General features: G+C 41.1%; 1 protein-coding gene across 1 annotated transcript in view; it reads right to left on the bottom strand.

Annotated features, from left to right (window-relative positions):
- The window catches only part of avpr2aa (arginine vasopressin receptor 2a, duplicate a), a 34,399-nt gene that overhangs the window by 5,215 nt on the left and 11,825 nt on the right, over positions 1–17,359 (bottom strand). Inside the window, exons 3-6 of the mRNA XM_017694282.2 lie at positions 13,355–13,725; positions 12,060–12,305; positions 10,990–11,136; positions 7,577–8,276 (exon numbers count right to left, since the gene is read on the bottom strand). Coding sequence (XP_017549771.1) covers positions 7,577–8,276; positions 10,990–11,136; positions 12,060–12,305; positions 13,355–13,720 — 1,459 coding nt within the window. The 5' untranslated portion in view covers positions 13,721–13,725. The remainder of the gene's footprint in view (positions 1–7,576; positions 8,277–10,989; positions 11,137–12,059; positions 12,306–13,354; positions 13,726–17,359) is intronic.

The following is a 17,359-nucleotide window of genomic DNA, read 5'->3' as shown; positions in this document are numbered from 1 at the left end:
CATTAAAATGAGTGCTTTGGAAAACTTTGGTCATTAACTACATGCTAGATGCATGAAAATTCAGGGATTTTTTTCATTTCATTGTTTAACACAAACATGCATGCTTTCAATTTTAAATCGATTTTTAAAAAAATCTGGCCCTGTGTATCTCCACATTAAAGCACCTAAGATCCATCAAATCAGGGTGTTTATTACTCATATCACAGTATTCTTTTGTAAATTAGGAAATTATAAAAAAGTTTCCTGATTTATGAGTTGTTAAGAATAATCATCTCACACCTATATTTCAAATGCATATAGCTCACATCTTTAAGTCTACTAAAAATTATTTATGCAATATAAAATAGCTGTCCTCTGTATCATCATCATCATTGTTGACTAGTCCAGATAGGGTCGCAGTAGCAGTTAAGAGAGCAGAGAATCCCAGATGACCCTGTTTCTTGCAACTTCCTCCAGCTCATTCCTGGGGACCCCAAGACGCTCCCAGACCAGCTTGGAGATATAATCCCTCAAGCAGGTCCTAGGACGACCCCAGGGTCTTGTCCCAGGAGGCTGTGCCTGGAACACCCCCACCGGGAGGCATCCAGGGGGCATCTGGATCAGACGCCCGAACCACCTCAGCTGGCTCCTCTTAATGCGGAGGAGTAGCAGCTCTACTCTGAGCTCCTCCCAGATTACCAAGCTCCTCACTCTATCAAATAGCATGTAGCCCGCCACCTGACGAAGAAAGCTAATTTCCGCCGCTTGTATTCACGATCTCGTTCTTTGGGTCATTACCCACAGCTCACGACCATAGGTGAGGGTCGGGATGTAGATCGACCGGTAAACAGAGAGCTTCACCTTTTACTATTACTGCTGCCGCCTGTCCCAGCCTGCGGCCGATCTCACGATCCCTCTTCCAGTCACTCGTGAACAAGACCCCAAGATACTTAAACTCCTCCACCTGGGGCAGGTCCTTTCCCCTTACCTGGAGTGGGCATGCCATCATTTTCCGGGCTAAGACCACGGACTCAGACTTGGAGGTGCTGATCCGCATACCAACCACTTCACACTCAGCTGCAAACCGCTCCAGCGAGCACTGGAGGCATCCATGTGATTCCGCCAAAAGAACAACATCATCTGCAAATAGCAGAGATGCCACCCTCCGGCCTCCACACATAATGCCCAATATCACAAACAGGAGTGGAGACAGGGCACAACCCTGGCGAAGTCCAACGCTAACACTGAAAGATTCTGACTTAATGGTGAGTATACGGACACAGCTCTCACTCCGGGAGTACAGAGATTGGATGGCCCGCAGTAGTAGCCCCAGCACCCCATACTCCCAGAGGACCTCCCACAAGATATCTCGAGGAACACGGTCATAAGCCTTCTCCAAGTCCACAAAACACATGTAGACTGGGTTGGCAAACTCCCATGCCCCCTCAACAATCTGTGAGAGGGTGAAAGGCTGGTCCATTCTTCCACGGCCAGGGTGGAATCCACATTGTTCCTCCTCAATCTGAGGTTTATCGGTCGGAGTCTCCTTTCCCGCACCTTTGCATAGACTTTCTCAGGGAGGCTGAGCAGTGTGATACCCTGACAGTTGGCACACAACCTCCGGTCCCCTTTTTAAAAATAGGGACCACCACCCCAGTCTGCCAGTCCAAGAGTACTGTTCCCGAGGTCCATGCAATATTGCAGAGGCGTGTTAGCCATGACAGTCCCACAATATCCAGAGCCTTAAGCATCTCTGGACGAATCTCATCCTCCCCCGGTGCCTTGCCACTGAGGAGCTTACCAACTACCTCTGTGAACTCCACCAGGGAAATGGAACTTGACACACCAGGAGCCTCTGGCCCTGACTCCCGTGAGGGAGGTATGTCTCCCGGATTAAGGAATTCTTCAAAGTGCTCCTTCCACCGACCGACAATATCCTCATTTGAAGTCAGATTTTCTCCACCCTTGCCGAATACAGCTTGGGTGCAGCCACCCTGACTGCTCCTGAGCCGCCGGACAGTTGTCCAGAACCTCTTTGAGGCCGAATGAAAGTCTTTCCATGGCCTCACCAAACTCCTCCCATGCCTTGGATTTTGCTTCTGCCACTATTGTAGCTGCCAATTTTTTAGCCTGTCGGTATCTATCTGCTGAATCAGCAGTCCTTCGGGCCAACCAGTCCCTAAAGGCCTCTTTCGACAGCTGGATGGCCTCACCACCGGTGTCCACCAGGAGGGTTACCTCCCCGACAGGCACCCACAAGCTTTTGGCCACAGCTACGCCTGGCAGCTTCCACAATGGAGGTTTTGAACAGGGTCCATTCAGACTCCATGTCCCCTACCTCCTCTGGGACATGAGAAAAGCTCTCCCAGAGGTGGAAGTTGAAATCACACCCTCACTATTCACTTGGGCATACTGGATCTGATCATCAGTCTTCCCTGCCATCTGATCCAACTCACCACCAGATGGTGATCAGCTGACAGCTCAGCACCTCTCTTCACCCTAGTGTCCAGAACATATGGTCCCAAGTCAGATGAAATGACAGCAAAGTCGATCATTGATCTTTGACGCAAGGAGCTCTGGTACCATGTACACATATGAACATCCTTGTGTTCGAACTTGGTGTTCGCTATAAGCAATACATGCCTGGCACAGAAATCCAATAACAATTCACCATTCAGGTTTAGATTGGGCAGGCCGCTCTTCCCAAACACGCCTCTCCAGGTCTCCCAGTCATTGCCAACGTGAGCATTGAAGTCTCCCAGTAAGACTATGGAGTCTGTAGGCAGGACCCTTTCCAGAACCCTGCCCACTCGCGCCAAGAAGGCCGAATACTCTGACCTGTTGTTTGGTGCATAAGCACAGACAACAGTCAAAGTTTTCCTCTCTGCGATTTTAATTCGCATTGAGGTGACCCTCTCGTCCACCGGGACAAACTCCAACTGCATGGTCACCAGCCGGGGACTCGTGAGTATTCCCATACCTGCCTGGTGCCTCTTACCTTGTGCAACCCCTGAGTAGGAGAGAGACCAACCCCTATCCAGGAGTTTGGTTCCAGAGCCGACACTGTGGGTGGAGGTGAGCCCAACTATATCTAGTTGGTATCTCTCAATCTCCTGCACAAGTTCCGGCTCATTCCCCCCCAGTGAGGTTACATTCCATGTACCAAGAGCCAGTTTCTGCCGCAGGGGCCTAGGCCACCAAGGGCCTCCCTGCAATCTCCCACTGCCAATACTGGGCAGGGTACATAATTTTTTGTGCATGGTGTTTTGGATCGCGTTACACTTGTTCACCCTGGGAGACCCTACCAGGAGCATATTGCTCCTGACGACTTAGCTCTGAAGATCCCTAGACCACACAAGGCCTTCTGCCACAACAAGGCCCCGATCCAGGAAGGGGTCCTCTGTATCTTCTTTCATTTCATGCATTTCAACAACAGTTGAAAAGTAATTACAGCAACAATGAAGGCCAAATTTTAATGCCTTGATATCACAGAAAGACACACTAAAATATTATATGCTTGCTATTAGGTGCAATCATTATTTCCCAAATTTATTAAGAAAATATGAGATGCTACACACAAAACCTTTCTGAAATCTGGTGAAGTGAGACAGATTTAAGCAGCACTCAATCATGTAGTGCCAGTAATTCACCTGTTTTTGATATAGGGTACATAGTTGCAGTAAGTAGTTAGATAAGTAGATTGTGTGTGTATGTGTATAGTGACGGATAAATAGTAAAATAAGCATATTGTAAATGCACTGGCAACACTAACTTAATGTAGTCATACAGCTTCTTTGAGTTGAGTTGGGAGAGAGTGAGGTAGAGACGGGGAGGATCAAGACATATATCAGCACTGTCAAGTCAGAAGTGTATTAGCTTACAGAGTGAGAGCAGAGAGGATGATAGCCATATATCACAGCAGAGGTCCTTCATTTGACCTTTCTCAGTTCCATTACAAATTTCAGATCATAAAACTTATATATAGCACTCTATAAATAGCAAACCTTGTGTCAGTATACATGCATCATCCTATAGCTTCCATTCTTTCATTATCCTGTCTGCTGACCGACCAACTGATATTTCTGCATACACTGACTGCTTTCAGCTTTTATTCCACGCCTCCAAAGTTCAGTCTTAGATGTTTGTTGTATTTTCTGCTTCTCACAATCCAAATAATCCCTAAAACATTACATTTACTTAGTTACTGTCCACCACTGACAGCTACACACATTTTCACACTCATAGGCCTATATATATATATATATTGTTTCGACCAAAAACCTACAGCTAGACAAGCCCTCTGTGGTTAAGACTGAACACTGCTACAGAAGCATGACGTTTGGTTCCCAAAAGATCTTTTCAGTCCATGGTTCTTTTAAAAACTGCACTGAAACCACTCAAAAGAAAGGTTCTTTAGAGAAAGAAATGTGGTTCTATTCTAAGGCCTTGCTCTGAAAAACCTTTTTCGCACCTCAAAGTCAATGTGAGTCGGAAATCATAATGCATTGTCCTTCCACTGACGTATTTCTGAGTGAAATACAGTATCAGGGAGGGTCATCGAGCTAGCTGGGCATTTGGCTTCATGACAGGTGGGGCTGGTGGGAGGGGAAGGGGAAACATGATATTATTGGTTAGTATTTTTCCCCCTGCCTGCTGGCACACAGTGAAGTAATCAAAACTCACTACTTCAACCTAAGATTACAAGAAAACAAGAACCCAACCACGTTCACACTTTGTACTTTTGGTTCCTTGGTGCACCGTGTTGTTCCTAGAGGAACGTAATTTCACTCCACTGTGTACTTGTACATAGATGGAATAACAATAAAAGCCTCTTGACTCTTGACTAAAAAGATATGATAAATAATTTAATATGACCTTGCAGAGCCAGACATCATCTCATAACAAGAATGTTCAGAGTCAATTATAAAAATTTTGAGTCTAATTTCAAGTCAAGTCAAGTCAAGAGGCCTTTAATGTGGGTGGGAACGTAGACACTTATTAGGGTGGGATCAAACTGAGTGTGAAATTTCTAAACCAAGCCAAGGCTTTGTGACGGCAGAGCTCAAAACAGCAGAAGATGGTACATCTGCCAACATTGTTTGATGGACAACAAGCCTGCTGTTTAGCTTATGGCTGTAGCATCAGTTAACATATCTGAAAAGTCCCCCCACAAAAACTCCAATTATGCATGTAGACATGTTTTGCGTGTGCATATTACACACAGTAAATATGAACAGTACCACTTGCAAGGGAAAAATTCATTTCTTTGGCTTGGGATAACAACTCTACTCCAGATCTTAACTGAGCACAGGCTAGAAGAATTTGGCAGTGGGATTTAGAGGGGTGTATCCTTGCAAATTTCCCTGCAATATGACACCAAAAGTTTAACTTGTCCCAAGCAGTGTGTTCTCCAGCAAGAATAAATATGACCAGGTTCAAGTTTCGTTTTAGAGATGACCTTAATTATTAAGAGTGTAAATCTTCTTCCAATCAACTTAAGCTGTAGATAATACTAAAGGAGAAAAGATGTGGAGAGATATGGATCATTCTACCATATCGGCTCAAAGTCAGACTTTCAACTGACTTGAACACTGAAGTGTTTTGGTAGTGACAATTTTCTCTAGTTTGAAGCAATAAAATTTGAGCATAATGTTAGTTTGTACATGACCAGCAAACGGCTTTGAATATTTGAACACACATGAAATCATAATATATTATTGTTAAAGCCCAGAATGTGAAGAGATATGTGATTCAGTAGTGAATATTCTTAATGTTAAACACTGATTTTCAGACTTTGGGACTCGCATGCTTCAAAACAATAAGATCTAACTGCTCACCATGTGACCATGAGGGACAGGGATGCAGTCTCACTTTCTGCTCTAAAATGCAAGGGTGTGGCTAAAATAAGGCTCCGCCCATGGACTAAGGCTCTTTGTGTTAGAGTACTGACCTGAAAATCTAAAACCTATTTTAAATTCATGATGAATTGAACTTCACCTCAAAAGAAATGATAGTGAAACATTCTTCCAAAATCATTATTGAAAGAAAAATGCAAAAAAATCGAAGTATTATATTCACAAGTTGAAATGTTGGCGTTAGGGTTTGGAACAGCCTTCTGATTTTCTATATATTTTCCTTATTACTATCTCAGTTAATGCCTTGGGTTTAAACAGATTATGGCATTATCCTTGTAAATAGCTTAGGTCTGAATACTTTACTGTTTTATAAATATTTTTATACTGTGGGAAACACAATTTGAACTAATTTGATAGAATGGTCCACACACGGCAGACAGCCGATACTAATTGAATAGAGAATGTAACCAGTGTATGTGTGTGTGTGTGTGTATGTGAGAGAGAAAGAGCTAGAGTGTGAGAGCTTTTGGCAGTGATGTTTGCTTTTGAAACTCCAGCATCTGGCTAAGGGTGAGACAGCAGCATGGGACTGAAGCATGTTATTTAAAACAGGTTCTTTATTGGCACTAGGATACGTGTGCAAATGTGCTGCCTGAGTAGGGAGGAGAGGACAGGAGGAGGACAGCCACAGGACAAACTCTACTGTAAGGCCAGACTTGAATTATTATTTAGAGAGTAAGATAGAAAGAAAGATAGAGGGATATAGCAGAACAGTGCTTGCTATATTTATCCAGTACTCTTGGAATAGATCTTAAAATGTGCTTACTGAATTATGAATTACCACATGCATTTTGAGCATTAGGCCATGTTCAAATCACAGGACAAATCTGTTTTTGCCTAAATGTGACATAGAGCTGCTTTTCTCAGATATTTTAAAATCAGGTCAGACAGATGTGTATCCATGCAATTGTAATTTAAATGGAATTCTTGTGACTGTTTTGGGCATTGCACCTCAGTGTATATGCGCGTATCACTGCAGTCGCCATCAAGTGTGGCCAGCATGTTACTAGCAGCTAACTTGATGGTCTTTTTAGGGCAGAGATGTATTCATACCAGTGACACATGTAGGTCATTCACAAACATGACTGTAAATTGTCAATGCAGAAAAATCTAAGCAAAAAATCACAACTAAGCACAGGCTGATACGCAAATGATGAAAATAATAGTTTGATTTTTCTTTTCTATTTTAATAAAGCACATTTGAGGGGTAGTATTAGCAGTGAAGGCTTGGACTTTGAACAGCTGCTACTAGGGTACACTAATGGCCTATGTGCACCAGAAGTCTAGCCATTCACAAACAGCACAAAACAACGTTTCAGTTAACAGAATTATCTAACTAGCTGTTTTTATATATTGCCAAAATATTACATACATTAAATGCATGTTTTGTTCATTTATACATATATATATATATATATATATATATATATATATATATATATATATATATATATATATATATATATATATATTTTTTTTTTTTTTTTTTTTTCTTCTTTTTTTTTCTTTTCAGTTTTCAGACAGGTTAGGAAATTAATATAATAGTAGGTGATAAAGTATCATGATCAGTCATATCAAATACTATTATGATAATCAATATTGAATATTATAAAAAAAGGACATCTTGCTAATTGAGCAATAAGGCATGTGATTGGAGCATAGACTTAGATCCATGATCTCACCTTGTTTTGGTGGGTTGGGGTCCCAAGCAGCCCAAAGCTGTACTATGAAAAAGGGCGACCAGCAGATTGTGTAGACCAGCACTATGACCAGAGTCATCCTCACTGTTTTGGACATTGCTCTGGACACACCATGTGGTGGTGGAGGCAGAGGGCGTGGAGAGGAAGAGGAGGGGTAATGGATTGGGTCTGAGATCTCTGTAGGAGGCTCCAACGGGTTAGTGTATGGCTCAGAGTAATCCAGAGACGTCTGGTAGCAGGCAGTGCCAGGCTCACTGAGAGGCTTCTGGGTGAGACAGCAGTCCTGAAGAGGTGCTGAGTTAGTGTGATTAATGTGAGTGTGTGCGTGGGTGTGAGGCAGCACATCGGGAGACAGAGCGCTGTAGGAGGGACCGTCTGTGATCAGCTCACAAGTACACTTGTCATCCTGAGAGGGGAGGCTGCAGCAGTCTGGCTGTGGTGCACACTGAGAGCTGTTAGCATCACAGTGAAAATGTGAAGATTCACTGTTATTGTTCCTCATGTGGAATTCTCCTCTGCCCTCTCTTGGTTTGCATGCCCTTCTCGTTCTCCCCCTCTCTCTGTCCTCTTGCTTTTTTGGGCTGGGAAAGCGAAAGAAGACAAGGTTTTTCTTCAAGTCTGCCGACACCACCCGCTCAGACTTTAAGTAGATGTTGTCATGGATCTCCCTGAATATTCGCACCTGTGAGCAAGACAGTTAAGGTTAAGTTAACTATAGAAGCTACCCAGGGGTGACTGAACACAATAAATCAGACCTGATTCATATTTAAATGGATAGTAAATATAAATCTGTCCTGCTTTTAAGCTTTGGCACTAAAGCTGCTTTTTAACACCAGAAACTGGATCAAAACTCCAATAGGCAGCAGCCATGTTAGAAATGACTGACCATGAAGTTACTTCACAACCATTTGTCACTGTGAAAATAGACCTCTGCATTTAACCCATCCATGCAGTGAAACACCCACACACCCACACACAAGCAGTGGGCAGCCTTATCCACAGTGCCCAGGGAGCAATTGGGGGTTAGGTGCCTTGCTCAAGGGCACTTCAGTCACAGACTGTCAGCCAAGGGGATCAAACCAGCAACCTTCTGATCACAGGGCTGGCTCCCTAACCTCCAGCCCACGACTGCCCCCAGACTTTAGAGACTACCACAAGAAGACTGATCAAAATGAATCACTTTGGATTCGCATTTGAATGGAACAGGCATCTGGCCAAGACTGTGGAATTCTCTTGTCATGTGAGTATTTCCCTATTTTCAGTCTTGTGAGAGTTGCTCTTTAGCACTAGCAACTGGATAGAAATTCTAGTGAGCAGCTTTGACTAACATCCATGTTACAAATGACTGACCCACAAAAAGGGGTCACAAACATGCTCAACATTTCTGACAATTACAGAAGCTAAATATTCAACACAGGCAGGTAGCTCCAGCCAGGCGTGGATAGGCTTGGACCTATTCAGATCTATTTATCTCAGGCCTAAGTAACCAAATGGGAAAGAATATTTATTATTTATTATTATTTAGTATAATAAAATATGTTTCATGTGAGTGGTGTCATTGTATTATGGTCAATCAAAATCACCATTACACTTTGCATGTTATTCCTGAATGTAAAAGGTATAATCCAATTAACTGATCCCAAACTCTGCCTTATTTGCTCATCCCTACAATCGCTGCTCAGCAACCTAAGCAGTGCTATCAAGCTTTCAGTTCTTGAGCAGTGAGCTGGTGTGTTGTGTATATATTTCGATTTTAAAACAGTTATCAAAATAGGTACCTGAGACCTGTAAAAGTGTGATTGCCACACAGAAGAGTTTGCTGTTATCTTCCAAAGAAAAAGACATAAATAAATAAATAAATACATACATAAACCTTATCTTGTGTTAAAAACATTGCTGCATGTTTGTCTTTGGTTTGCGAATTTGGTACTGAGCTCTTTTAAAAGAAAAGCTAAAATAGGCTATGTGAAAATGACACAGTAAGTGTCTACTGCTGTATAAAGTCAAAGGTAAGACACATATCCATATGGTCCATAAACATTTTTTCATGCATACTGTGGCAGTATGCTTTAGCCCACAGTGTTTTATGGTGTAAGTTTGCAATGTTGTTTTTCCTATTTCATCTAACCGATTTGAACATCTCACCTTATGTTGTCTTTTCAGGCAAACGTTGAGTCTGTGGTGGGCAAGTGCTTTATAGTGAAGGGTGTTGCAGTGTTGGTTAGGTCTATTTGAATACTGCATTCTCATTGATATGTATATTTTTGCTACTGTTTTGTATCACTAACGAGCTGGGTGATACAAAATCTAGGTGGCCTAGCCACTTTTTCAAAAGCCTACCAAAAAATGTATTTCTGACTTGTTTGTTCTGCCACAAACTGAAGTGATCCATGAGGCCAAAAGTTTGTTGACAAGTGGTTGATGACACCAGTAGTTCTCAAACTAGTCTTCAGGGTCAGCCAGTCCTTGTTGTTGGTCTAACCCATGTAGTCAGCATTCTAAATTGCTAAGTTAAGCTGTGTTGGATGCTATGACATAGCAATAATGTGGAGTGTCTTTGGGCCCTGAGAATTGTTTGAGAAAAACTTCCTTACACAGAAAAGAATACAATTCAGTGAGAATCTACTGGGGCACTGTGAAACAGGGTGGGGCCTGTTTATGTGGTCCATTGTTTGCACATGATTCCTTTCCTGAACAAAAGTAACAAAGATCTATGCTAAGCTGTATTGCTCAAAAATACTTCCATGCTAGAACATGCTAACTGAAACATGACTGTTCTGACCAACAGGGCATACTCAGCTACATGATGCTAACAGAGGCATGCACTGAATCCAAAAGCACCAGTTATTGGCACTATTTTGGTAGTGTTAGAATATGTCAAAGACAAATGAGTAAATTAATATGAGCAGAAAATTTTATGGAATATAAAATATCTGCCTACATATGTTAAATGGTCTTCTATTAAATCAGAGCCAGAATAAATAGATACTTTAAGTTTAAATAAACTAGATATGGGATCAGTGTTACAGGCTGGATTTAGGCATTAATTTTGCTTCATCTGGAGCCATTCCCTGGGTAAAAGAGAAACAAGTATGATTTTATTGGGCATTATATCAGGTATTAATGTTTTGAAGCTAACCAGATTCCCTTAATTGCCATAACCTCTGAGCTGCCAGCTTCTAGTGGCTTTTTGAGTGTTGGATCAGTATTAAATTTTGAAGGCCAAGGAAGGAAAAACTGTCCCCTGGAGTTAAATGACTTTGTCATAAAAAACATTACAACTGACAGGTGAACTTAATGGACAGGAACCATGCTCTGTAAGTTCTAGACTGAAGTTCTAGACTGGCAAAAAAATTAATAAAAAAAATAAAAAAGTTCGGGAAGATTTCCATTACCTGGCAAACAGTAATGATTAAGGCAGGCACGACAAAGACAGCCAGGGTCATCCAAGTAACATAGGCCTTGAGACCCCAGGTCTCAGCAAAGTGCCCCCAGCACTCAAACTCTCCTGGAGCCACTTCAGACCTGGAGAAAATGAACACCTGAGAGAGCAGGAGGAGTAAAACAACAATAGTTACATTGCCTAAGACTCTAGGTTGCCCACTGGAAAAAAAAAACTTGATAAGACAGATAGACGGAGATGGTTTGGAGATGAAGATAGATGGATAGAGATGGTTCACTTCCTCTAAGTGTTTGTGCTCTGGATGTGTCCTAGGCATTACAATTTCATGCATTTAGCAGGCACTAAGGTACCGTTTGACAGTGATCAAGTATAGGTCATGTCAAGTTCTCTGGATGATAAATGTTATTGTTCTTTGTTAAAGGAATATCATGGCTGGATCATGATTCGTGAAAGCCTTGCTCGCCTCTGTAATGCCCAGTTATGATATTTGTACTTTAAAACTAATGGTAGGACATTGCCCCAGTAATTCAAAGCATATTGGAATGTTACATGTCGTCAGACAAACATACTAGAAATAAAACTGTAACACTTACAAAATATGTCAAATATAAGTCAAATGTAGCCATTATAGCTTATTTAAACTTTGCAAGTATTTCTGTTTCATTGTAAAGTTTTAGATGGAAACAAAAGGGTTAAATTCTTGAAATGCCCAGTGGAAAACTGGCCAATCAGAATGGATTTATTCCATAAGTCTCAGACACATCGCTGACTGTTAATACAAGTGATAAGTCTAATTAATGGTCTGTTAGAAATGGAAAACAGCAGCTTTAGCTCTATACCAGAGCTCACTGTGAACCTTCACAAGGTAAAACATGCTAATATGTCTGTCTATGGAAGGTTTTTTAAAGCTTAAATTAAAGCTGAAAATATTAATGTGAACTGTCGTTGACCTAGAACTGACAAAAGGCTAGCATCCTATAGGAGCACTAGGAGAAATGATCATTACCGTGCAGGTGGGTTTTTTGCACCATTAGTTACCATAAAGAACAAGCATCCTGGTACCTGAGGTAGGCTGAGCACAAGCGCCAGGCCCCAGGCCACCATGATCGGTGTGTTCCAGCGCGAAACCACCCCTCCTCTGTAGGCCTGCAGGGGGCAGCAGATGGCATAATGCCGGTCCACCGTCATAGCCACTATCATGTAGGAGGATGCAAACATGCCCACGATCTGCATATACTTCACTGAGCGGCAGAGCGCGTCAGGGCCCTGGAACCTCTCTGTGATGTCCCACACCAGCTGTGGGAGAACCTGGAGAACATTAGGTCATCACACACCAGCACATTATTTGTGTTTTATAGTAGAATAAGTCTTCAACGATGAGGGTGGACCTAAGAATTCAAGCTACAGCACCCTCCACAAACATTGGTAAACATAAGCAAAACAGGCTGTAATACCATATTTTATGGATTATCCTTTTGATCAGTCAGTATTTTTTGTATCGTAAGCAATTCCCCATAATAAAAAAGTTTCAGGACTTTAATCAGACTGCCTGTCTTAAAGCAATGGTTTATCCAACAATCAAATGTACGTAATTATCTCCCTTCATCAAATGTGATCAATGAACCAAGTCATGTTTAGTGTCTGAAGCTTGTTTTACTTCAGTCTTTAGGGCTATGAGGCTAAAGCAGCAAAGAAGTAATGGAGGCCTATAGCCATTGGTTATTAGCTATATTAGTTGTTAGCTATATTAGCCTTATAGCTTAAGCTTAAGTAAAACTAAAGAAGCAAACTTTGAACACCAAACATGTCTTGGCTGACAGACTATATTCATAAGGGGTAAATTGTGTAAATTAGATTTTTGGATAAAACATTGCATTGAGTATGACATTAAACATCCAAAGTTTGAATGCAAAAACAAGATAGAAATATGATAAAACATGGCATAAAATTGCTTATCAGATCTATCTGACAACTGTCTGGCTGTACTTCTGATATACTGATGAGCGCACATTATTGCCATCCCTCAGTCCACGAGATCATTGTGGAACACAGTTTTGTTAATGTGATGTTGGCAGGACGACCCACATCAGCCTTGTAGTTGGTGAGGATCCTGCTTATGTGCACACTACCCAAGATTAGGACTGCCCAGTTTACATCAAGAGAGGAGAATTTTAGATAAATCCATTGGCCATTTATTAGTCATTAGAAAGTTATTCACAACACAAACTTTATTGTGTGCCCAAAAGAGCAAGAGTGACATACTTAGAAAGAAAAGATGGATTGAGGTTCCCTGGGGCTTTTAAAATTTGGCTGGGGTGATAGGTGTACATCTTAACAAGCTTTTCTGACGTGCTCACCTGGAAGAAGGCCACCACCAGGTCAGCCACACAGAGGTTGACCATGAACAGGTGCATGGGAGCATTGTGCTTACGCCTCCTGAGCAGAACCCACAGCACAAAACTGTTGCCCAATGTGGTGAGCGCCAGGACTAGGCCCAAGACCCCAATCTCAGCACGGGCCAGAGCCATGTCCCGCACCCTGGCCAGAGGGGGGACCTGGGTGGTGCTGGATGAGCCATTGAGAAGCACCCAGAAATAAGAGCTCCCTCCATATGAGCCATTGAGGCCACCACGCTCAGAGAAGACAGCTGATGTGAAGTTGGTCCACTCAAGCGTTGTATAGGCAGATCCATCCCAACCTGGCTCCTTTGAGATGGTCTCCATTAGGCCTGCACAAAAAAATAATATCAATGATTATTAATTTCAATTTTTGTTCTACTATATTGTTTTAGTATTTGCGGTGTGTTGGGTACAATGATGTTTTTCAGTCTTTGAAAAACTGCTACTTTGGAAAAGGTAAGGTGGTAATATGCACCTTTTGCTTGATAGAACATGAAGTCTAGCCTTTTACCATCACGGCAGTTAGCAGAGAAAGTCAGGTAGCTATTTCAGTGCTGAAATTAAAGAGAGGGAAATGGTTTGATGAAAACTTCTCTGACGTGAGTATGTAGAAGAAAACAGGCTGCAGTCTGGAATATTTCTGGAATAGAAAAGTCGTCTTTTTTTGTTATAATTGTATTTTTTTTTCTGTTTTCATTTAACTTAGCTCTAGTCTCTATGTCTGTGAGAGTATGTGATTTTCACATGGGAGACTTTGCAATAACATAGCAAATGTCTGCTGCCCCAGTGCAGCAGAGCCCTGAAAGTTTGGGTTTAGATTCCAAAAACACACACAAGAATCGCAAGCTTTGTTGTTTTTAAAGCTCAATAAAACAAATAAATGGTTGACTTAAGGAAACATGACCAGCGGACTGATAATCTCTTTTTTATGAGATGATCCTAAATGTGTTCATCAATTTCACGCGCGTGCACTGCTGCAAACAAATTTATTTCTGTCTCTCCCTCTCTTTCTCTCTCACTCTCTCTCTTTCTCTCTCTCCCACTTTCTACTTTATCACTATTTCTGTATTTCTAGTTTGATTCTGGTCTATAGTTCATGATGTATTTTCTTGTAAAAGTCCACAATTACCTTGGTGCAAATGTGACATTATTATTTTAGCAAATACTGAAAATGTTTCCCCAGTTCTGTAACAAAACAGATGTAACACCTTACAGCAAGCAAGACTTTTTTTCTTAACTATTGACTCTGTCCTTATCCAACATGGCACATTTACATTCTTGTAGTCCTCAAGCCAGTCCAGGCTTGATTTCCTCATTGCATCTTCATTACTGTGCAAGTGGCTATTTCTTTTGTAAATGAGCAAACCACATCAGTTGACTTGGTGTGGAGTTTTAATATTTGATGCTATCAGGTTTGTCGCCTGGTCTGGGCTTCCAGGGCTGTAGCCCCAAATCTTCATCCACTCCTCAAAAGAAATAGAAAGACAAATTCAAGCAAGAGGAAAAGAGACGAGCGAGTGTTCTAGGGATTAAAAGCATGAGTGCCTGAAATTTCTGAAAATAAATGCAAACATTGTTTTTAATAATTTTAACTGATAAAACTAAAATTGTTTTAAAATGTCAAGTTCATTAAACATCAAATAGTAAGTTACATTCTTTTAACTAACAATTTGAAGTACGATAATACTGAAATGTTAAGGCAGCCAGGTTACTTTTTTGTTTACTTATCAGGTTATTTCAGTTTTACAGTGTACATAACAAATCACTCATTTGAGACCTATGTGGTACTTGAAAATATTTACCTGAATATACAAAATATTATAGAGCCCTGCAGATCCCTACAATGACACAAAACTGGCGAGATGGAATTTGTTTCAGTGTGAACTTTTATATTTCAAATTTTGTTTTTTGTTTGTTTTTAGACGAGAAGAGTTTCACTGAATATTATTAAAATATGTAAAATCTACAGAAAGTTGTTTTTGACACTTCATTTTTCAATCTTCTTTTCTTTTGAGTCATGCCCATCAACACTGCTGAATCAATGTGCATTTTGTTGATGTGTACAACCTTAAAAAAGTACACAAAAGTGTGCATGCCCACCCATACGAGAAAAATGTATGGAATACATGTCAAATATATTCCAAACACTAGGCTAACATGTATATCAGAATATTTTGCCATACTGACCCAATATCATTTGAAATACATTCATTGTAATACTTGCAAAACACAGAAGTCAGTACCACTGATTTAATTACTGTATATTTAGTTAAATCAGTAATCTTTGTTACTACATACAACTGAAAAAATATAATTACAAATACATTACATTTTTGGCCATTTTCATGCATGGCAAAAATATCCTTGATAAATACATTGCTATCACTGCTGTCTACCGCTACTGTAATAGCACTGCCATGCAGCCTCTCTTGTTCCCTCTCTCATTTGTAGCTTAGCCACTTCTGTGCCCTCTTTTGTGGATTACCACCAAACATAAAAGGAAAAAAACTATTTTTTATGTAATCATTTCTAAGAGCTAACTAGCTAAAACGAATAAGCTAGAACATTTCTAACAAGAGATGTTATAAAGGAGGAGACAGACCACGGTTTGAAATATGAATGGGAAACCTCCGAACTCTCAACATGTTTGTTTACAGAGAAAGTCCTACCCTTCAGTAAAAAGAACCAATCAGCTTTCTGGATAAACTGCAAGTAAGAAAAGCCTCCCCTCATTGTTGAAATCTGCATAAGTGCAGTAGCCAGAACAATCCGGAAAACACAGATGCTACAAACTATGAGGTTTTTGTGAGAACTGACCAGTAAATTCAAAAATACTTTTGAACCGGTTATTTGATCTTCAGTTTTAGGTGCTTTGGTCTCTCCCCTTTCAAAGAGACAGGAGTCTGGTCTTGTATGCCTGGTAATAACTGCTCGGCGTGATTGCTGAGAACTTCCCTATAAGGACGTTTTTGCTAACTGAAGACATAATGATATAATTATAGAGAAAATGGTGACCAAACTGTATCATTTGCTCTCTATTATATCTGACGTTCTCCTCCTTACGTTGACGCAAGTCCTGCTATATTTGTTTTCATTTCCAGACTGTCCAGTTACTTGTTCATCTTCGCTAATCCCTCTGTCATCCCCTCCTTACTCCACACAATCCGCACTTCTCCCCAGATCTTTCCTGTCTCCTACTCCTCCATCAGCCCTTTGCTCTCTCACTTCCTCCTGATTGAATGCTCCTTGATCTCAATAAAATGGGGTTTATTTTGCAGGCAAGCAAATAGTAATAAAGTAAACATCATTTGAACTAATGAAACTAACGTTTAGAGAGAGAATCGTGGGATGAGGTCAGAGCTGCAGGCATGAATAAGACGACAAGAGAGGGAGGGGTATGGAGGAAGAATACAAGGGGGATAGACGCGTAGATGTGGACAATGCAGAGAGACAGTCCATTCTCACTGAACTGCAAGCTGAGAAGTGAGCAAAGCAAAAGGTGTCAGAGTTAAAGGTGAATTGGGGTGAAGTGCATCATTTGGCATGAAACAATGAATTAAGAAATTAACACGTTCATCCACGCGCGTCATTTACACCAGGGACACCGGATTGGGAAAGAACCCCATTATTAGATTCATTTTGTCTCCAACACTTCTTGTAGTGTAGCCTGTGGAAAACATGTTTTATATAGTGAGCTACACAGGGGGTACACAGAGGACCCTGCTGAAAACAATCATAGAAACCATTAAAAGGTTATGCTGCTTCCTGGTGGTGTTCAATAGCATCTAATGGAATTCTGTCTTTTCCTGATAGGTTGTTATCACAGTGTAAAAGACTCTAATGGAGAAGCACGGACAACTTGAAGTGCATGTCCAGCTTTATTTTGACTCAGCAGTCCAAGTACAAGAGAGGAAAATCGCTCTAATTTCCAAGAAGGAAATAAACCTAAATCTTTAAACCTGT

Source organism: Pygocentrus nattereri, chromosome 9, assembly GCF_015220715.1.
Source record: "Pygocentrus nattereri isolate fPygNat1 chromosome 9, fPygNat1.pri, whole genome shotgun sequence".
Classification (NCBI taxonomy): Eukaryota; Metazoa; Chordata; class Actinopteri; order Characiformes; family Serrasalmidae; genus Pygocentrus; species Pygocentrus nattereri.
The sequence above is the reverse complement of the archived record's forward strand: the minus strand, read 5'-3'. Positions and strand labels throughout refer to the sequence as shown.